The sequence below is a fragment of the Ramularia collo-cygni genome (genome assembly GCF_900074925.1).
Source record: "Ramularia collo-cygni strain URUG2 genome assembly, contig: RCC_scaffold04, whole genome shotgun sequence".
In the NCBI taxonomy this organism is placed as follows: domain Eukaryota; kingdom Fungi; phylum Ascomycota; class Dothideomycetes; order Mycosphaerellales; family Mycosphaerellaceae; genus Ramularia; species Ramularia collo-cygni.
The window spans coordinates 346,928-368,978 of record NW_019716258.1 but is presented as its reverse complement, the minus strand read 5'-3'; the positions used below and the strand labels follow the sequence as shown (position 1 = coordinate 368,978).

The 22,051-nt window shown below is 49.3% G+C and overlaps 7 protein-coding genes; 4 read left to right on the top strand and 3 right to left on the bottom strand.

Annotated features, from left to right (window-relative positions):
* Positions 1–1,024: 1,024 nt before the first annotated feature.
* On the top strand, positions 1,025–2,284 carry RCC_03288 (uncharacterized protein; the record flags this gene model as incomplete). The annotated part of the gene is made up of 1 exon (XM_023768578.1): positions 1,025–2,284. The coding sequence occupies one exon, from the start codon at positions 1,025–1,027 to the stop codon at positions 2,282–2,284; it is 1,260 nt and encodes a 419-aa protein (XP_023624346.1).
* A 448-nt stretch (positions 2,285–2,732) lies between these two features.
* RCC_03287 (uncharacterized protein) lies at positions 2,733–3,275 on the top strand (the record flags this gene model as incomplete). The annotated part of the gene is made up of 1 exon (XM_023768577.1): positions 2,733–3,275. The coding sequence occupies one exon, from the start codon at positions 2,733–2,735 to the stop codon at positions 3,273–3,275; it is 543 nt and encodes a 180-aa protein (XP_023624345.1).
* Positions 3,276–3,562: 287 nt separating this feature from the next.
* On the bottom strand, positions 3,563–4,890 carry RCC_03286 (probable acyl-CoA dehydrogenase family protein; the record flags this gene model as incomplete). XM_023768576.1 has 3 exons in its annotated part: positions 3,563–3,619; positions 3,678–4,712; positions 4,762–4,890. 3 exons carry the CDS (start codon positions 4,888–4,890, stop codon positions 3,563–3,565), a joined length of 1,221 nt encoding a protein of 406 aa, XP_023624344.1.
* A 557-nt stretch (positions 4,891–5,447) lies between these two features.
* RCC_03285 (uncharacterized protein) lies at positions 5,448–8,381 on the bottom strand (the record flags this gene model as incomplete). The annotated part of the gene is made up of 1 exon (XM_023768575.1): positions 5,448–8,381. The coding sequence occupies one exon, from the start codon at positions 8,379–8,381 to the stop codon at positions 5,448–5,450; it is 2,934 nt and encodes a 977-aa protein (XP_023624343.1).
* A 600-nt stretch (positions 8,382–8,981) lies between these two features.
* Positions 8,982–12,527, top strand: RCC_03284 (uncharacterized protein; the record flags this gene model as incomplete). The annotated part of the gene is made up of 1 exon (XM_023768574.1): positions 8,982–12,527. The coding sequence occupies one exon, from the start codon at positions 8,982–8,984 to the stop codon at positions 12,525–12,527; it is 3,546 nt and encodes a 1,181-aa protein (XP_023624342.1).
* Positions 12,528–13,595: 1,068 nt separating this feature from the next.
* RCC_03283 (uncharacterized protein) lies at positions 13,596–16,033 on the top strand (the record flags this gene model as incomplete). XM_023768573.1 has 3 exons in its annotated part: positions 13,596–13,652; positions 13,711–14,781; positions 14,837–16,033. The coding sequence occupies 3 exons, from the start codon at positions 13,596–13,598 to the stop codon at positions 16,031–16,033; spliced, it is 2,325 nt and encodes a 774-aa protein (XP_023624341.1).
* Positions 16,034–17,077: 1,044 nt separating this feature from the next.
* On the bottom strand, positions 17,078–17,528 carry RCC_03282 (uncharacterized protein; the record flags this gene model as incomplete). XM_023768572.1 has 3 exons in its annotated part: positions 17,078–17,191; positions 17,257–17,428; positions 17,488–17,528. The coding sequence occupies 3 exons, from the start codon at positions 17,526–17,528 to the stop codon at positions 17,078–17,080; spliced, it is 327 nt and encodes a 108-aa protein (XP_023624340.1).
* Between the last annotated feature and the right edge of the window lie 4,523 nt (positions 17,529–22,051).

The window sequence follows — 22,051 nt, the reverse complement described above, 5'->3', positions numbered from 1 at the left end:
CAGTCCGCCTCGTCAAGGCTGCGTTGGGTGTTGGCGGGCGGATTATTGGGATTGGACTGGAAACCTCCACGGGGACTCAAGGGACGAAGCATTGGTTGAGAGCAGTTTTGAATTAATCGGGACGGAGCGGGGCAGGAAACCGGTTTGTGTGCACAGGGCATACTGACCTACAAAAAGCTGCTGGCTGCACGCGTACAGCTGATCATGCTTGTAAGCTCTTCTACGATATCTCGTCTTGCTGGGGCGGAGAATATGTCAAGTGTTCACGTATTCGTCAATCTAATTTGTACGAAAGATGGTGGTTTGGTCTGTTAATCCCAAGAACGTGTCATTTACTCAATCGACGTTGTTTATGTGAGTTTGTTTCCTGGCATATTCGCTCGTGGCTTCGCAGCGAAGATTTAACTTGCTGCAGCCCCAAGGTAGCCAAAGAGACGGGTTGTAGTGAGATTGGATCCCTTGAAATGACTATGCGGATCAGACAACTCTTGATATATTTACGCGCTCCACAGTATTGATCGATCAAAACACTATCACCATTGCCGGACCTCTGGGATGTCGCATGCCTCAGAACAAACATCTGTATGCTACCCCAACCCTAACCCTAGAAATGAGTTCCTGCGTGGAACGAGTGGAGGCGAAGGCTGGGAACAGAGTCTCGTACACCCAACTATCCGAGACCCATTTGTGAATGCGATCGATGCCTACTAATCGTAAGAGAACACGGTATTGCTGGAGAACAAAGAGAGTGACGAAGATGTTGGTAGGTGAGAGGCGAAGGATGGACCCTTTGAGATGTGCTTTAACGATTCAAGCCCTACCGTATCGGCGAAAATAGATGCCGATCCGCCGTCGATCCTTCGTAGGCAACAAGGCAGCAGCGGAGGCGCAGCGTCACCAAACCACACCACATCTCCTCCTCCGTCTCGTCCATCTCTTCCTCACCACCACCACCAGCCTTTTCTTCTTTATTTCTCTTTGTACCACACCAACACACGAATAACACCGCMCAAGACCACCCATCATGAGTTTCCACGGACAGGCCATCGGCCATCTGGTCCGCCGTGGAGTGTCAGCCGCTCAGGAGCACTTCACCGGCGCAAATGCCGAATACATGCAGCAACTGCAGCACGACAGCGAGTTGTACGAGGCCGCGGGCCCGGAAATGGAGGTCAACCCCATGGAGATGCTGCCCATGCTCGTCACCGCCCTGGTCACCCTCTTCATCATCGCCTCCATCCGCTATACCCTGGGCGACGTCATGGCATCCCTCACGATGATCGAATCGCCCACCTCCACCGCCTTCATCGAGGACAAGCCCCCCGCCTACGCCGATGAACCCAATGCGCCGCTCGAGAAGGAGCCATTGATGCCCTCCGAGGCCGAGGCGGATATGGATGTCGAGGTCACTCTGATCAGGAACAAGCCCATTACTGCAAGCGTCCGCGACACCATGGCTCATTTGTCGAGCGTTGGCGGCTTCACATCTCGCTGGAGAGGTCTGCGCGCATCCTTCATGTACCACGGGCTGCACGGACTCATTACCAACTTTGTCGGGGAACTTCTCGGGTTCGGACTGATGGGCAACACCCTCATCTACGTCTTCGTCTCCGTCGCTCTCGCCCGCTTCCACATGGCCTGGACCCACGCTATGATTGCCACTCCATCCTCGAAGCCATTCTGGAGCAACATGGTCGCACGCAAGGAGTCCAAGGCTGTCATCATGCCTTCGTTGGTCTTTGCCCTCGCTCAGCAGGCTACCTGGGTTTTGCCTGTCGCCGTCGCATATGCTCTTGGCCTTGACAACATCGAGCAGGACCACGTCGTCGAAGCTGCTCACTCCAAGGACTGCGCTATGCTCGGCATGATGGGACTCCGCGTTCTTGCCGTCCCTGCGACCGCCATCTTCGTCGCCTTTGCCGTTCTCCTTCCAGCAACCGTCACCTTGACTCGTGTTGAGGCTCTCCTTCTCCCAGAGGACCGCGAGACCATTGTCCCATTCGACCGCCAGGCCCTGGTCGGTGAGCTCGATCTCACCGCTCGTGGCAGCTCCAAGGCTCTCTTCTTCCAGGCATGGCGCTCATTTGACAGCGCTTCTCGCTGGAGACTGATCAAGGTGTACGTCAAGATGGCTGCTCTCCAGCTCGCCGTCGTCTTTGTCAGCGCCCACTTGATGATCGCCGAGATGTATGTCATTGGTGGCGAGAGACTGGGACTTTTGTTCAAGTCTGGTGCTGCTCAGATTCAACTGGCGGCTATTGAGGCCCAGCAGGAGGCCAACTAGAGTGTTGTCCAAATGAGATGATCCGCATGAGGGAAAACAGAACCTACCTAGTGTGAATACCAAGACGCCATGGACATGGCTTTTTCAATTGGAAGGCGTTTTAAGGGAATGCGATGTAGAATTACGACACGATTGAATACAAATGCCGAAACATCAAATCAAAAAGCAGACGTCAAATTGTGTCATTAAAGGTTCACCTGTACGTAGTGTTGCAGAAGTCAACCTGAAGCACGTAGCAATTTAAACTTCACGAAGCTGTCACGATGTACGAGATTAGGAAGGACAGACGCCTCGGCGTCATTGGCAGTACTGAAACGAAGACCCCTCCTGCGTAGGTAGGCCGTCAAAGTCTAAGGTAGGTAAAGGTACCATAAGGAACATTCGAATCTTCCCCAACATAACCTCTTCACCAGCGCCTTCTTCAACAACCCAACAACTTTCCCAAACAATGCCTTTCTCAATCCCATCATCCCTCCTCCACCTCCTCCTCATAACCTCAACAATCACAATCCAACCAACCCAAGCCTTCCAACTCGCCCCCTCAACCTTCACGCACACCCAATGCAGCGACAACCCCCTTCTCGGAACTCCCACATACGGCAATGCCGGAATCGTTTTTACAACATGTTCACAACGCGACATTTCCGCCTCAAGGCAGGAGATTTACGATGCGATTCTCGATTTCTCAGAGTATAAAAATTGGAATTCTTTCGTTGTGGATGTTCGGGATCGGAAAGGAGGGGAGGAAGTTGAGATGGGGGTTCGGGAAGATGTGGGGTTTGCTATGAGGTTTACGACTAGGGGGTTGTTGCCTGGTGGGGTTAATACGAGTAGTGATGAGGTTGTTACTTTTGCTGAGAGGGAGGTTAAGGGGGAGGAGGATGATGGGAGGAAGACGGCGGCGGTTAGTGGGTGGAGGTTTGAGGGGGTTGGACAGCAGGCGGAGCATGTTAATGTTTTGAGGGATTTGGGGGGCGGGGTTACGAGGTGAGTTGTCTTTTCTTCTTCTTCTTCTTCTTCTTCTTCTTTTTCTTCTTTGCGCTGTGGGTGGGAGCGGGTATCGTGGAAAGTGTGTTTTGACTAATGTTTTTTGGGGATGGGTAGATATGTTAGTTGGGAGACTTATTATGGGTTGATTGCGCCGATTACGAAGACATTGGAGGGGAATTTGAAAAAGGCTTTTGAGAGGCAGGCGGATGATTTGAAGAGGTTGGTGGAGGGTTGATGATGCTGTATATATATATGTATATCGAAGATGAAGCAGCATCTCGACATCATCTAATAACTCCTCGGCAACCCCAAACTCTTCTCCGCAATGAAATTCATTATCATCTCCTACAATCCTCAATATTAGCATCCACGGTTGATTCATCTCTCGAACCGCAATACTCACCCGACTAACAGGCGCAATCCTCGGAACAAAACACTCCCTCAAATACCTCTCCACATGATACTCGGCCGCATACCCCATGCCTCCCATACTCATCACACTCCTCTCACAAGCCGTAAAGGCCGCTTCAGCAGCCACATATTTTGCACTATTACACGCCACTCCCACTTGATGCTGCGTGATATTCGCATCATACCCCGGCATACCCGGGGAACTCTTGTCGTAAAGTCTCGCGGCGTGGTACGTGGCCAATTTCGCCGCTTCCAATTGCATAWACGCCGATGCAAGAGGATGTTGAATTCCTTGGTTCTGTCCAATGGGTCGTCCGAAAACGATTCTCTCGCGCGCGTAATCGGTTGCTTTTTTGAGCGCTGCGTAGCCTAATCCGAGCGCCTCGCCGGCGAGGAGACAGCGTTCGGCATTCATTCCGTGGAGAATGATTTTGAATCCTTTGCCTTCTTCGCCGATGAGGGAATCTTTGGGGATGGCATAGTTGTCGAAGAAGACTTGGTTGGCATCCACGGCTCTTCCGCCCATTTTCTTGATGCGTTTGACTTCGAGTCCGGGATCAGACTTATCCATGTCGATGTAGAACATGGAGAGCCCCTCACTGGGTTTCTTGACTTGATCGATTGGAGTTGTGCGGGCTAGTAGAACCATTTTCTGCGCGACTTGCGCGGAAGAGATCCAGATCTTCTGACCTGTAACGCGGTAGCCACCGCCATCGGCATCGGGAGTTGCGGTGGTGGTAAGTTTGAGAGTTTCAAGTCCTGTGTTGGGTTCTGTGACTCCAAAACAAGTTCTCCATTCTCCCGAGACGATTTTTCTCAGAAAGCGTTCYCGTTGATCATCTGTGCTGAACTTCGCTACGGGTTGAGTGGCGTAGACGTTTGCGTGGATGGACTGTGCTCCCGCGAGACCTGCTCCACTTTCGGCTATGGTTTGTAGCATCATGGTAGCTTCCGAGATTCCTAGACCTGCCCCACCGAGGGATTCGGGAAGGGCGATGCCTATCCAGCCATCTTTTGCTAGAGCTGCCTGTGGTATGTGTGAGCAGAGGAGGGCTTTGGAGAGAGGACAAGCATACATGTAGTTCGTGAGGATATGTCTCGGTTTGGTCATGTTCCATCCAGTAATCATCCGAGAAATTTGAGCAGACCTTGAAAATTGCATCGCGGACTGTGAGTTGCTCTTCTGTGAAGCCCGAAGTTTCCATGAGCTTTCTTCGACGAGTAATGGAGAAGGGACGGGCGAAGCATCTTGAAGGTGTTGTTTTGAGGAAGTGAGAATGACGTGAAGCTGTACGAAATGAGGATGGCAGTAATTTTGACATGATTTGATGTGATATGATATAGGAAAGGGGACACTGTGCTGGTGATTGCGATCAATGGTTTATGAAACTTATATCATCACGCTCATACCTTAGGTAACCATGTTGTTGCCACGAGGAGCGAGGTCGGTGGAAGGCTAACCGGCTGCCCGGATATAAAGGCGGGATTAAGCGTTGCGTGAGGGGACTCCTCGGGTCATCTTTCCTCCAGTCTTCAGTCAGCTACATGTACCTTACACATCAAAAAGATCGTACTTTCTACAACAACGCTAATACGTCTAAGTTGATGATATTCAGTTGGACACTTAAGTCTTCAAGACAGCCCGTTTTGCCTGAGTCAGGTCTACACAAAAAACTCCACCAACACCTACGCTCAAAAGCAGTACCCAACCTAGAACTCCCCAATTCATAAATCCAATCCAATCCAATCCAATCCAGTCCACTCAATCCTCCGTCAAATCCAACAWCTCAACTCCACTCTCCCTCCAACTTCGTATCCTCCCTTTCCCATGCACATGAACCCCGCCCGCAATATCGCCCGTCAAATCCAACATCCCCAACCGTGGTTCTTCCTCTGCATCGACGAACTTGAATGCACCTGCGAGACTTTCGCGAAGTTGGATGCGTTGTTTTTTCTTCCTAGTCTTGTCCTTGTCTTTTGCGATGAAGGAGGAAGAGGAAGAAGTAGCGCGAGCGAGGGAGATTCTTGGTGATCTTCGAAGAGGTGAGGTCGTTGTGGTGCGTGGTGGAGGTGAAAGGTGTGTCGCTTCCGCAGCGTGTGTAGGTGGAGATCCCGCTGGTGTGGGAAACTTTTGCACACATCGTCTCACCGCTGGAGGAGGAACTATAGAAGCTGCGCCCCTCCTCACAGGTGACGGGCTAGCGAGATCCAAGACTTCAATATTAGTCTCAGCCCTAAAATCCAAGAGCTCTGGCGTCGTTCTCCCTCCAACATCATAATCGTTTTCTCCCATGTTCACAGGCGCAGTTTTAGCCCTCTTCAAAGGTTTTCTCGGTTTACGCTTCGTAACCGAAGCAGGCAACTCCATTTCCTCTTCCAAGTCTCGGAGAAACCCACCATCTAGATCCCCCTGCTCTACCGTCGATGCGGGCGGTGGTATAGCTCCCATGCCCTTGACAGGACTAGAAGAAAGCAAATCGATGACATTGCATTGTGAATCTTTCTTCGCAGCGGGACTGAAGTAAGACATGATCGTTGATTGACTCCTCGCGCTGCTCTCGAGCTCGGCTGAAGGCCTCTTGCGCGTCTTCTTAGGAGTTGAAGTCGGGGTCTTTCGCGTGCTATCCGAATCTCTCGTTGCGACTTTCTTTGCGAATTGGGCGAATGGTCGAGAGGAGTTGAGGTCTGTTGAGGTTGGCTTGTCTTCCGTCGCCGGCTTGTGTTTTACTGCTGCCGTCCCGGCCTTCAATGGCGCAGCTTTAGACTTTGATGGAGCGAGTGTCCGGACTGCTTTTGGCGTAGGATCGTCATCATCACTCTCGTCTTCTTGATCGAAAGAAGATAATTTTGTTGATTTCGGAAGCGGAGGCCCAGTCAGCCATTGCGAGCTCATCCTTTGAAAGCCACTAGCCTTACCCTTCGCAATACCAATAGTTGTTGAGGTCTTCTTCTGTGGGCTGTTAGACCTGTTGGTTGAAGTGCGTGGACTCAAATCCACCAGTGCTGCTCTTCCAACGACAGACACATTGTCGTCGACATCCTTCCAAACTTGCAATTGAGAAGATTTGGTGACGGTCGTATAAGCCATGAGCGAGTTGGTTGGCATGTCGTTCATAACCTTCTTCTTCCCTTTCCCAGCCAACTTCTTGCCACCAGCGTGGATGTTGGAGGCTCCTTTGCCTGTGGCTCTCGCTTCCCGCCTGGCCTTGAACAGCGCTCTGGGATCTCCTCCACCGTCTTCGTACATGCTAACCATCAACGGGCATCCCCGCTTCAAGAAGTCTGCCAGTAACCACAATTTCTCTGGCTGGGTGGGATCATAGAGAGATGGGCCTCGAGTCTTTGTCGTCAATGCTTCCTCCTCGTCTTCGCCATCCTCACCGAGCGCTGGAGTGGAGCTGGGCATGGTAGCCCATTCAGTTTCTGCTTCGCTGAGGAGATCATCTGTACCACTGGCTGGGAGCTGGGCATCATCTTCGTCCTCAATAGAGAGGTCGATTGGCACGAGATTCATCGGAGTGAAGGATATACGGTACTCTAGAGAGTTGTCGGTTGAAGCGTGGGTCCGTTTGCTGAGGATTGTAGAAACAAGAGCCTTTTCCCGCTCTTGTCGAGCCTCAAGCGTAAAATGAGTGGGAACCGCTTCGTCCTGCTGTGTGGATGGCTCTCTCAGACGCAGTTGTCTGACCAACATAGCCGGAGCCAGATTGCGCACGAATTTCTTCGCACCGGAAATGCATCTCCAGTCAAAGGCATCCGCGGTGAAGTTCCTCAGTGCAACGAAATCAATACCTTGATCCCACTGCAGACTCTCTCTCAATCTCTCCACTTTCTCTGGGGATGACACGCACGGATGAGTGTAATACCCCAACACCTCCCTGCTAGGAAAGTCGTCCGGGATCACGAGCTTATTCTTTCTGGTAAAGAACTTGCTCTCATTCGTGTTGATCTCCCGTTGCAACCTCTCCTTCCACTGCGCCAAACCAGGCACATCCTTTCTCCTCGCAATCTCGCACAGGTCTTTTCCAAACCCTGCCCTTGCCGCATCACAAGCGACTCTCGGCCCACACCCTGGGATGCCCTCCACAATGTAGTCTCCACCACTCATCATAGCCACCAGAATCATGCCCTCCCGATCCAGTCCACTCTTGGCTTTGGTCGTTTCTGCACGGTAGACATTCACATGCGTAGGAATCTTTCCCTTTCCCTCGGCTGTCCAATTGCGGACAGTAACGCCACTCCCAAACATGAGTGTATCCACATCCTCCGACATGACCGCATCCACCACTCCGGCCCTTTGCAGCACTGCGCATTCCGCCTCGGCCTCTCCCGGAGCGACATGCCATGGGAATCCAAATTCCTTGAGTAGCTGCTTGGCGAGAAACTCGGGGACAGAGGCCACCCTGACTCCAGGACCTCCAACCTTCTTATTCCGCTTGAAGGTGGGTTTGTTAGGTCCATCAAAGACAAAGAGAGGATGTATATTATGCGCGATGAGGCGAAGGAGTCGATAGTAGAATGTCCGGAGCGCAGGATTGGAACCACCTTTCGAAGCCTGGATTTGGAAGAGCCAGATGGAAGTGTCAATGGCCAGACGGAAGGGTTGGGAGTGGGCGGCGTGATGTTGGGCGGAGAGGGCGATGAGTGATTGGCGCTCACCGGGACCGATTTCCTTGAAGATGCCCGAGATGCCCATCGTGGTGGGGTAGAGGTCATGTCATGTTTGAGGGAGCTGAATAAAGTAAGGTATACTTCATGCTGGTGGGGTGACATGTGCGGTCCAAGTGAGGTTACAGCATTGCATTGCCATGGCAACAAAGCGGCGGCCTGAAAATGGCGCCTGGGAATTTAGTTCGATGCCGCCTTGAAACTCGATTCAGACTTTGATTGAATTGATTGGGGAAGGGATTGCCAATTAGGTGGTTTCATTCATTCATCCAGACTTGCTGTGTGTGTAGGTATGGTTTCCTGGTCGGGGCGRGCAGCAACAACATGAATGCGCTTTCATCCAAACCGTGACATTTCTCGGAAGGATTGCGCTTCAACATCGACGCCACGAACCAGAGATGAACATTCCATTCGTGCTGGCAAGAAATCGCCGTTACAACCCTTTGACAGTGACGGTGCAACGTCGGCAGCGCTTGAAGATCCACTCACGCGTGTCGGTTTCGTGGTCGCTGATCATTGCTCCTCGAATGTAAAATATCAACATCTCGCATACCTACATACAACCCCCAATGGATACAAACTCGAGGGACATTTCCCAAATATAATCTCCCCGAATCGATCGATCAAAATGTCCTCGTCTTCCGGCAGCAGTCGCGATACTTCCCCGGACCCAATTGTTCTCCCTTCATCGCCGCTCGGCAACAACCGATCCGCGCGCAAATCCACCCCGCGTCGTACAAGTAGGAAATTCAATCGCAACTCTCCCAGCAAATCGCTGGTCTTGGACACTCCAAATGGAGCGGGAGGAGAGAGTCCATGGAGAATCCGGGTGACGGTCGAAGCTGAGCCGCGAGAAGGAAGTCCTGGGAAGAAGCGAAGATCAGCCAGTCCTACCAAAAAGACAACAACGATGCGAACACTGGCCCTCAAGCAGGAGAGCCCGGCAAAGGGAGATACAAGTGGGAATACCAGGAAGAGGAAAGGAACTCCGATTCGCAGAGGGAGGAGTACACGCCRTCAACCTCCAGCTGTTGCTGTAGCTGCCCCTGTGATGGAACCTACGCCAACGGTGGAAAACGACCAAGACGGTGATGTTGTCCTCCAGGATATGCCACCACCGCCACGGCCCTCGGCAGGGAGGAGAACTTCTGGTCGCATTGGTCGTCTCAATTCCCAATCTGCACCGACCCTCCGTTCCCAACGCCTTAGTCTGGCGCGAGAGGAATTGGATATTGCGCTGCAGGATGCCGTGGGCTATGGAGAGGAACACACGACGAGGCTGTTGCCAGAGGTCGATTTCACCAAATCTATGAGAATGCTGGGTGATGCCACTCTGAGCAGGAATGAGGATTTTAGCATGATATCTGTGGAAACTTTGCAGACGGCAAAGGATTCCAGTATGGTGTCGGCGTTGGGGAATAGTACGGGTAGTACGGGTTACATGGCGAGCAGTCCGCCGAAGAGGGACAATTTGAGGAGGAGTGTGTTGGGTAATCCTGTACAGTTTGGGAGGAACAGTACCGTTGGGAAACATTCAGCGCTGGTGAACAGCATCGCTGGGAGGAGCAGTGCTCTTGGTAACTCGTTGGAGTCTGGGAGGAGGAGTGTGTTGGGTACACCTACAGAAGGTGGGAGCTCATCAAGACGAGACGGTGCCGATGTCATGAACTGGAGACCTACTGGACCTCCTGTCGTGGCCCGAGATCTGACTCCCAGCAGTCAACTGAAGCCTGATGCACATGCACGGCACTCTACTGAATCACAGCCAAACCACACCCCAAACTCTGCCGGAATGGATGGCGCAAATGACGAGGACATATCCCAAGGCGTCGACCTGGATATCTGGCAAGACGAAGCTTCTAGATCATTGGAAGACCAGCCCCGCGATGAGCGGGATCAGCAGGCGAATTATTATCATCAGAATGAAGGCGATGAGCTAGAGGCAGAAGAGCAGCTCCAGTCAGATGCTGCAGCTCAAGCGGCTTCTCGTTCTCCAGGCATGGAAGACCTCTTCGCAGATCAACCTTTGAGACCTGCAAGAGGCAAAATACCCAAAACATGGAGACGAAGTTCGGGTATGGACTTTTCTTATGTGGACTCGCCCGCTCAAGGACTCATTGACGGAGATGCGCGGCGTGCAGATGATGAGCGAAGACATTCTACGGATGGAAGTGGGGTGTTGACACCGCCTAGTACCAGCGATGATGAGCAGGAAGAACAGGAGGAAGCAGGCGATGTTGTTGACGAAGAGATGGAATACGACGACGAAGTGAACGACGGATCAGGCGCAGAACAGTCCAATAGCGATGACCACGACGCCGATGTTCAAGAAGACCCTCAAAGTGAATGGAACCAACCCGATGCAGAAGCGACGAGATATGAAGGTCACCATGATGATGAAGAAGTGAACCTCGCAAAGACTAGAAACGACAGCGTCTCTCCCCTCTCTGATGGCAATACCGATGATGAAGATACGGGCAGCTTCTTTCAGTCTAATATGCCGCAAGTGTACGCCCGACAGAATCGACCTCGGAGACCACCACCCCGGCCCAGGAGGGAAGAAGGGACGGTAGACTTGACCGACTTACTAGGGTTAAAGAGTAGTCCCGTCAAAGCTGCTCCACCAAGAGCAAGTCCGGGTGATGCTGCCGCAGCATCAAGCTTCGACACACGTCAAGCCCGCATTCATGGGCGACCTTATGACGGCAAGATGAAACTCGAGTCGTCGCCCCAGGAAAGCAGTGGAGGCAGACCAAAACTAATGGATAGCCCTCTGCGGAAGAGTCTGCTAAAGAGCAGTAAGATTCATGGCGGCAGTCCCGAACATAAGCGACAGGTGCAAAGTCACCACGTCCAAGCTGCTCCGCCAGGAATGAAGAGTTTCATCGTTCCCGCCCAGAGGCAACAGGCACATCGGAAGCAACAGGCTCCAGAGTACCCAAATCTTGAGAAGAACTCCAATTCGATGATGCTTAGCCCTGCCGTTCTCGATCGTGCACAGACTCGTTTCCCTAACTCGCAATCTAGAGTGGAAGTCGAGCTGGACAGTTTCGCCAGCAAGGCGAGCGATCAGAGACAGCTTCTGACGGAGATGACGCCAAGGATTGGGACTGGAGTCAATGATCAACAAACCGGACAAAGCTACGAAGAAGAGAGTGAAGGCCCCTCCTCTCCTGCACCAATAGTGCGCAGCTATGAAGAGAACCTCAACGTTGATTCACCGCAAAAGATTCCAGTACATTTCGGGGATAGCTCGAGTCTTTTGCCTCCTACGAAATTGTACCTGAGTCAAGCTGGAAGGAAGTCCGTGAGTGGGAATCAGTACAGACCCGAAAGACAGCCGCCTCAGCAGCCGCAGGAGAAGCTTCAAGCCCAGAGAGAACCACTCGCCCCGAAACCAATTGCGCTTGTTGATAGGCGAGTTCCTGACGCCGGGAAGGGAGTTGGAGGTTTGCTGAGCCGATTGAGCGAGACGTTTTGGAGCGCTGTTGTAAGACCTACTGGGCCAACAGAAATCATGCCTGATTCTCAGCAGCAGCAGGATAAGCAGCAGCAGCAGCAGCAGAAGCAACACCAGGAGACTCATTTAATCACGGACTTGACCGCCGAAGAAGAAGAGTTCTCCGACGAAGGCATGGGAATGTTCAACACCACTCTCCGCACCGCGATCCGGAATCGCTATGGTGTCCTCCCCGCAACCTTTCCCTGGACAATGGCTCACATGCGTACCTTGCACCGCATGCTCAATTCCCTCATCTCCGAACGACCTGACAGTTTAATTCCCAACGCCGGCCCACTTCCTGATTTCCTCTCCGAGATTGCAGACACGGAGCAAGAGAGCGTCATCRGCAAGATGTTCTTTTTCACTCGCGAGCATGCTTATGTCGTCTTCTCATTCTTACAGATCTTAGTTGAGGAGGACCTCGTGAAAGCTATGGAAAATGGAGAAGTTCAGCCGCTAGGGGACGCATTGAGCAGGAGTTTCCGAGGGGTTGTGGAGGGGGATACTAGTGGGAGGAAGGGCTGGGAGAGGGTTTTCGTTAGGAGGGAAGGGGTTGGGAGGTGGAGAGAGGAAGGGGCGATTGGGTGGGAGTTTGTTGTGGGAGCGTTGGGATGTGCTGTTAGATGTAATGAGGTTGAGGGGAGGGGGAGGACGACTGTGCGAGATGAGTGATGAGATGGCTTGGGACTGGAGATGTCTTGATGAATGATTGTAATGACGGATGTCATGAATATTCTTGGTTTGCGATAATGGTTCTTTGAGCGAGGGCGTTTTTTTTATGAATGTAGATACCTGTACGAATTGGGTGGATCTCAAACTGTCGATACAGCATGTCTTTGCATGGGAAGCTATTCTTGATTACCAAAAGTCCGCTTACGCCAAGGAGTAGCGAGAATCAATTCGCTGTGAACGCACTGGCGTCGGCATGCTCGAGAGGACTCTATGGGTCTGGATTATTTCCGTTGGAAGAGAAGCCGTTGTACAGATGTTGCTCCTGCGCAAGGGATGGGAATCATGGGAACTGACGTTCATCGCTCGCCCCGAACGATTCGCTTTCTCAAAGTCCAATGGAGTGGTAGATGATTACGCCGTCAGTGGAAGACTCCACCTCCCCGTAGGCGGTAGACAAGTATTCATTCGTTCCTTGTAGATGCCCATATAAAAAGCAAGAATGCCAGGTGGCTATTTTTGTCCCATCAAATAAGTTGTGCCCGGTATGATCTCGGAGCGGCCCGCGATGCCAAGTTGGATCTACTGCTCTTACCCTAAGTTCAACTTCTCTTTGGCAAACCGTGACCTCACTGCCTCCGAGCCGTGTACGTCGACACCGCACCAACACCTGCGCGACGACAGCGCAGACCCCGGCTTCGACGATCTCGAGGCCACTTCAACCCCACGGGCTCCAATTGTGCGCCCGCGATCCCGCCGAAGCGCCCACCGCCGGCTTCATCGGCCACAAATTTCCTGCAATCTTCAAGTCTCCATGTGTGCGCAGCACAATGTCAATCTTCCTGGCCCAGGATTTGACCATTTTCCTTGAGCCGCCGGACACTTCCTGATCTATTTGTCAATCTCCTCGTGCACACAATCTTCACTTTTTAGCAGCTCAGGCTCGCTTGAAATATCAGGAATAGCGGCTCTCGGACTGCATCAACAAATCGCTCATCGTCGGGTGCGCGAGAATACTCCGCTTGGGAGCAGCGCTGAACACTCGCTTTCATCTGCATTGGCATTGGCATCATGGCATCCATTTCGGCGTCCAATGCGGTCGCGAAAGAGCGTCTTTCGTTTGCAAAGGTTAGAGGTCGCGCGTCATCCGCGCCCGTTGCACGCTCTACTGACACGACCCACACAGATCGCTGCRGGTTCCCAACCCTCCCAACTCCCCGCGAAGCACAAGAAGCTCGTGCAGCTTGCGGGCGACCCTTCGGCACCCGAAAGCCCGCTCGCATACACGCCGGGCGTCTCGGACGACAATAACACAACTTTGTCATCGTCCAGCGACTCGAACAAGCCGCCAAGTATCGCATCTGGTACGACGTTCGCGCTTGATGAAAAGGACTCTCTCCGTCCAGATGACAGTGCCAGTGTCAAGGCGGGCGAGGATGAAGAGCTCTCGGGGTCGCGCATGGGCTCGGACGTTGGCGTCAGCGCTTTCCGCAATCAACTGCAGGAAATCTCATCCATGGAGCCGCCGAGGCGTGGTGTGCCCCAGCAGCCATTCACAAACGCGCCAAAAGGCGTGCTGTACGTTCCTCCACAAGGTCCAGGGATAGGAGCAGTTCCCAACGCGTCGCGCAATTCATCGGGAGGTAGTCCAGATGTGGACTGTCCGCCTGACCGGAAGCTCCTCGAAGCCCTGGAAGAACCGAGAGATCGGGTCTGGGTCTTGAAGCTGGAGCAAGATGTCATCGATTTCGTAAAGGACGCAAAGGAGGCATCCCTTACTCTCCCGCAGTGCCATGCTTTCTACCGACTTCTAGCCCATAAGATGGCCGACTACTACATGTTGGGTCATCTTGTTGATGATTCTACCTCTGCTGTGCGCCTCTACAAGACCCCTAATTGCCGCATTCCGCCTCCGTTGACTGGAATCACCGCTCCTTCTACCGCCGCTAGTACGCCACCTCCGCCAGCTCCCAAGATGACCATCTTGCAGCRGGGAGCTGGTCCGGCCATTGCGAACGGATCTAACGGGTTTCCAAACTCCGAAAACGATAGCGATGACGACAAGAAGAACAAGGCTCCCGTTACGCGCGAGCAGAGAGAAGCACAATACGAGGCCGCGAGACTTCGCATCATGGGATCAGCCAAGCCTGGCGAATTCTCCGAAGCGCATAAGGATCAGCAAGAATCGCGCTCCAGTTCAACCGCTGGCAAAAAGCACAAGAAGAAGCCTCGCGCTGATAGTGATGATGGCTTCGAGGTGGGTGAAGCTTCTCTGCACTGATACCGACTAGTCGTCTCTAACTTTAATATAGGCGCGTTCTGCATACAGCAACTTTTACACAACTTCGTTTGGCTCAGACGGACTTCCAGCTGCCCAGTACGGCTACCCAGAGTACTCCGACCCCGTTGCTGCGCAATATGCATCCAGTGTGTATCCTCAGCAGGGCTACCCCGGCGGTCAACCACACCAGATGCAAGGACAAGGCGGCAACCCATGGGCTCAACATGCCTTCCAGACCATGGATCCCACGCAGGCTTGGGCGCAAGGACAGTCTGGTGCTTACGACCTATCAAACGACTTCCAGCGCATGTCCTTCCAGAATCAAGTCCCGGCACAGGGGCAGAGCTCCAATTTCGCACCCAACTACGCACAACAATACTACGGACCTCAGCAAGGATGGCCTCAGCAGACATCGTCTCAGCCACATCAGCAATCCCAGCATCACCAGCCCCAACAGCAATACCAAATGCAAGGTCAAATGCCAACACCATACGCATATGGACCGCATTATGTGCCGCCCTCTGGACAAACACAGGATCCGCACCAGTCTTATCCATTCGGTCAATTGYCCAGCCAGACATTCCCAGGCCGACCTTCGAGTCATGCAGAACACCCGCTGCCTGGCAGCTACAAGAGTAAGCACTTCAACCCGCAAAGCCAGAGCTTCATTCCTTCGCAATCAGATGGGCGACCCTTTACCCCACAAGGCTCTACTCCGAATGGTAATGGCTTCGGGAATCTCAACGGCACGAGCCAACAGCTCCAACGCCAGAGTTCCAGCAGCCACTCCCAGCATAGCTCCACATTCGGTTCACCTCACCACCACAATCCCACACACGCTGCCACGATGCAGAACCGCGCGCCAACTCAGCAGCTGACGCATCCACTTCCACAAGGTCCGGTCTACCCACGGCAACCGTCGCCTAGCGTGCCGCTACCTCCAAAGCCTGCCACAGCTGGAGGAGCAGGAGGTAGTCAGCAACAGCCATTCGTCATCTCTTCTTCACCTCAATTGCATGGTATGCAGAGTCAGAACCAGAGTCTGCTGGCAAAATGGGGCGCGCCCTCATCCTTGCCTGCCAAGCCGCCTCCTTCTAACGAGCCTTTTGACGCTTCGCGACTGACGCAGATTCAGCGGCAGCCTTTCAATGCGGCAGCCGTGGCGAGACAGCCTGGTGGTGGTGTGTATTCTGGGTTCGGACCGGGGACGGTACGACGGAATGAATAAAAGTTGCAGGATGAAGTCGGATGTGGTATGTAGTGTCTGATTTAGCGATTCGGTCAAGGATGGGTTGAAATCGAACTATTGCCTTCTCTCGCGCTGTCTGAGTGTTATCGCTTGTGGTCGCCCACTTCTCATCGACAGACGGATTAGAATCAAGGAGTCGCTGGAGGATTACGCACCAAAGAAAGACGACAAAGCCACCTCAGCCTTCACTCTGAACCTTCAAAAAGCACGCTAGTCATCAACTTTGATTAACCGCATTGGCTTTGGCTGTGCGAACGCTAATTGCACTGGAGGAATGAGCGAGTTTCAACGTCACTTGCTAGCCCTAGATACTGCAGATCGGGTATGCCGTTTGATAACTATACGCGCGCGATTCTTAAGCATATACCTTGGTGTTAACCCGCATAATACTTGACAGCCCTAATGACTGTAGATCGGGCATGCCCTAAGCATGTACCTTGGTGTTAACCTGCATTACACTTATTAGCCCTAGTTGCTGTAGATCGGGCATGCAGCATGCGGACTACACGCTGCGATGTCTGAAGCACATAGTGTTAAGCTGCATTACACTTACCAGCCCTAGTCGCTGTAGATTGGATATGCAGCATGCGGACTACACGCTGCAATGTTTGAAGCATAGTGCTAAGCCTCGTCACACTCACAATGGAAAAGGAGTGCATATTGTTGTGAACGTCCGCTAATCACACTGATATGTGAATGTTCTCGTCACTTAACCAGTTGCTATGAATCGGGCATGCAGCATGCAGACTACACGCTGCGAGATCTAAAGCACATGGTGTTAAGCTGCATCACGCTCACAAGACATGGAAAAGAAATGCACGTTGTTGTGAACGCCCTTCATAGGATTAAAGAACGATCATTCTGATATCTCCCCTGTGCAACCCTTGATCCCTATTACACACGCAAAACAGAAAACATTCCTTCGCCCGATCCAGCCAATTTCGAACGACCTGCCCGAGACTTTACTCAAGTGTCGCGCATTGCTAACAGATCAGAGCATACATCCCAACGATGTTGAGTAATCTAGTAGCAGGTGGCATCAACATCGCGGTCAGCGTTGCGACCGGCTCCGCCGACTCCACGGCAAGCTCTCGCCATGCCGTTGCCCTCAACACCCTGGCCGTTGGCGTCGACACACTGTAAAGTTCGTTTGTCAGTCTTTACGTTTCCTTCGATTACATATGATGAGAGACAAGACTTACGCCGTTGCCATCCCAGTACAAGTTGGRGAACTGGTTGGACAAGTTCTGGCAAGCCTGCTGGCCCAAGCCCTGGTCAACGTTGCGGCGGACGGTGCAGGTGCAGTGGCTGAAGTAGCGGCCCTCGTCGTTGCTTCCGCTGGCACCGCCGTTCCAGGTCCACTGAGCGGCAGCACTGTGAGGTTTGAGTGGTTAGCTATTGTTCTGATGGAATGGTTTGAGGGGGATGCTTACGAGGTGGCGAAGATGGCGGCGACGATGGCGATGAACTGCATGGTTGCGGTAGTGTTGTTGGTTGGTGAGTTTGGTGTTGAGTTGAAGGTGTGTTTGTAGTGTTGGTGGATGGATGTGTAGATGTGGTTGATGAGTGAGTTATGAGTGTCGTCGMTGCGGGTATCTTATACTGTTCGCATCTTCTAGAAACGCATCATCTCCTTAAGGTTGCGTAAAGCAAAAACTTCGGTGCTAGGATTTTGCATGTATGAGCTAATACGGAGTACCTTACGTGTGTCAAAATTGGCATGGCAATGATGGCACATGGTGTCAGCGGCCCCTAGCTGGGATGTGCATCGTATTGGCCTTCCCTGGTTGTTTGGTCTTCATCTTGCGATYCCACCTCTGCCCACACAATTCTCTCTGGAAGTACCAAGAGCGGCAGTTGGATCATTCTGGTCCTGTGTTGCACTCTCGCGGGCCATGATTCTGTCGCAGTCAATGGCTTGTCAGAAGGGAATGTGCTATCGAGCGTCAAATATGGGGTGTGCTTCGGTGCCTCGACTGTAAGCTTTGCAGATCCTGGAACGTCTGATGGAAAGTATCATATCATGATGATCACCTCACCCCGGATCTGCCTCTAAACCCTGACTCGTGTGTTGTAAAGCTGTTACTAAATTGAGGTGAAGTACGCAGATAACACTAATTGGCATATAGGTGAAAACTCTGCATCTAAGATGCGGCTATATCGTCTAATCCTTAGTTATCTGTAGATTACGTGCTAGAATTATAACACTCCCCCTTCTAGCAATATTATATGTGTCTATATAAAGGATTAGAAGCTATTATTAGCTTTAGCAGCTAGATACTACTACATATGCTTAATGCGCACGTTATGCACAATTATACGTGTGTTTTAGGTCCCTATAACTTAATATATATGCCTAAGTTCTTTCTAACGCTTCTATAAGAGGCCTCCTTCTTTTAAACTTAACTATTATCTATACTATAATATCCTTTATATTAATCCGCCTTACATTATATCTAAACACTTAATTAATTATCTATTAAGACACTTAATTAAGCATCTATTAAGATATTTATTATATTTATAGCAATTAACCGTAGAGGTAGTTATATAGCTACTAGTATAGGTAATAGTAGCAGTAGTAGTAGTAATCTACTAAAGAAGAATCCTAGCCACATTAGTTACTAGGCTACTAGTACTTCCTAGAGAGAGAAGCTACTAGAGAAGGTTTAGAATATTCTAAAAGATCTTACTACCCGTAAGTATACTCTAGATGCAAAGGGCAGGGTTGTTATTCCCCTATCGCATTTTAACCGTTACTTTATTAAGAGCCTTAATAGAGCCTATAAGGAGGGCCGTAGTAGTAGTCTTAGCTTAGCAGCTATTTTTAAGGACATCTTAAAGAATCCTCTAGCTACTTAGTAGATAGATAAGCTTACTAGTAGAAAGCCTAAGTTTAAGGTTGTTACTTAGCCTCGTTTAGCTACTCCTAGCACCCTTAGCTCCGGATCTAAGGAGCCTATAGTTAATATTAGTAGTAGCAATAATTACTACCTAACTATTACTGCTTCTTTAGTTCGTAGTGCTTAGATTAATAGTATTATATATAACTCCTATGCTAGCCGTAGTAATACTGTCTTTAATAGCTATATTACTATTAAGGGCCTATTTAAGGGAGCTTACCTAGAGTATGCTATTAACAATTATTACGAGTACTGCAACTTTAGCACTTATAAGCCTACTCTAAGAAACACTCGCAACCGCACTAAGTTTAATGCTCGTGTTGCTTAGAATCTAGATAAGGCTAAGACATCTAAGGCTCCCGATTATCCTCTAGCTATTACCTACCGTAACCGTCCTCTCCTACTAATATATAATAGCAATAGCAGACCTCTCTTTTAGGTATTACCCTTCTAGTCGCCTACTACTCTTAGAAGCCCTACTAGAAATACATACCCTTATAATAATTGCTATCCGATTAACTTCTTAAGATCTCTTCCTGCTCTAGGTACTAGTAGTCGTTATAGAATAGCTGTAGTTAACTTTAACTACCTATTAGCTTCTAACCGAGAGTAGCAGAGAGCCTATATAAGGGCTGTACTATAGAATGTCCTAGAGAACTTTACCTAGATATAGGATACTAGTGCAGTATTTAACCCTAGTAAGATTCGTACCCGTTAGGATAAGGATGCTCCTAATAATAATAATAACACTAAGATAACCTAAGAGTAGTTAGGATTAAGAGCTATAAGCTCTAGGAGGTAATAAGAAGCCTAAGAGTAGCTAGTTAGTAAATTTCTAGTAGTCTTTCTGCAAGTTTAGATAGCTAATGCAGTTCCTAATAGTGTTTTTGCTTCGATAAATAAAATAGGGTAGTAATAACTATAGTTGTTATAAAGGAAAAGTTTTATAGGTCTACTAGGGACTATATAATTGTATTAGGGGACTTTAGCTTTATTAGTGCATTAGCTAGCTACTTAGAAGTGTTTATATATTCTACTTTAATGTTTCTAAGATTATATTGTTCCCTATAATAGTAATTTCTTACTAAAATGTGTCGTAACCTTCTAGAGTTTAAGTAATTCTTAACTAGGCTAATAGCTAACTAGTTATTAACTCTAATAAGGACAGTCTTAACTTTCTACTAGGTAATTAAGCTAATCTTATTAAGAAGCTCCCTAAGCTAGCTAATCTCCCTAGTTGTTTTAGTTAAGGCTAGGTATTTAGCTTTAGTGCTCGATAGGATAATATCCTTTTACAACTAGGACCTCTAGATAACTAGCCTACTATATAGCTTAATAAGAGACCTAGAGGTAGATCTTCTTATTATTAGATCTCCTGCATAGTCTAAGTCTAAGTATGCCTTAATACTAAGGCTCTTAGTCCTTTTAAAGATAATGCCTTTTACAATTATACTCGAGATAAACTTCTAGATATGCCTTATAGCAGTAATGTGCTTATTAGATAGGTTCTAAAGGAATCTAGCAAGATAGTTAATAGTATAGGTAATATTAGGCCGGGTATAATTAGAGAGATGCTAAAGCTCCCTAATAATCTTATTAAAGAGATTATATTGTTCCTTTATATAGCTCCTCTTAGATAGGGATAGTAATCTTTCTAGTAGGAACTTTACTAGCTTAACATTTAATAGCCTATAGCCCTCTAGCTTCTTACGGCTATAATACTACTATAATACTATAGTAGTTGTTTCTAATTACTAGATATGCAATCCTAGGAAAAGGTTAGTATTAATAAGCTTAATACTGTACTTTTTCTTTAGTCCCTTAATTACCTAGTCGATATTACTCTAAGTCTAACTAAGGATCTAAAAGTTATTAATATATATAAGAACAAGGGCTCTATGTCCTATAAATAGGTATGCATCTAAGTAAGTCCTTTTAAGACCTATATCCCGAAGTGTTACGACTACATTATAATACTATAGAGATGCAGCCTGCTTTAGCCTATAAAGTCCCTTTCTAATACGGATTAGAAACTTCTTAGGATCTTTCTTTCCTATATCTAGATACTTAATCCCTTCTAGTAGATATATCTAGATCTCCCTATCTATTATAGGGTTTAGRAAGGCTATCTCGATATTAATCTAAGATCTTTTCTAGTAATATTATATAGCTAATRCTAGGAGGATTCTCCTAGTTGCAGCTCTTAGGGTTAGTATAAAGGTTTAAATATAGTTAACTCCTATCTTCTAGGAGTATCCTTTAGTAGTCTATCTAGCTTTATACTTCTTAATAGTACCGTTAGTAAGCTTCTTTAGCTTATATACCTATTTTGCTTTAAGGGGAATTCTTCCCTTAAGCAGGTTACTAATCCTTTTCTACTCGATTATACTAGTAGATTCTAGGGATTTAACTTCCTTAGATATTGCCTTTCTCTACTCTAGATATTATAATGCCTCTAATATAGACTAGGGCTTAGTAATAACTGCTCCCCTAGTATGCAGCTTTTTGTAGTTATGCCTAATTATAGACCTTCCTAATTATATTTAAGAGGCTATAGGGGGTAATGGGTCCCTCTTTCTTTTACTAGTTATTTAAGGTAGTATAAATAGCTCTATAAGCATATTAATATCTTCCTTAGTAGAGGTACTATTCTAGAGAGAGCCTTAGAGGAACTCCCCCTAATCCTTAGAGCTACTACTAGAAGAGCTCTAGGACTATAATCTCCCCTAGATCTCTATAGGAGATAGCTTAGTAGGCTATTATTCTTAAGGAGCTTCTTGCTTCTAGGATATTACTAGGGGTGGATTCTAAGATTAATACTTAGTTTCTAGGATAATTGCCTAAGGGTAATGCTTAGGGATAGGCTATACCTAGGCTTCTTACCTAGTAGCCGGGGTATAAGCTTCTAGCTTAAATACTACCTAAGCTTCTAGCTTAGGGTTAGTTGCCTAAGCTTCTAGCTTAGTAACAGGCACTATATAGGCTTCTAGCCTAGTAGATAGAGTTATAAAACCTATAGGGCTTATATAGAAAGGCTCCCCCTAAGACTTAGGGGTATAATAACTTCTAACTATATCTGCATATACCTAGTCCT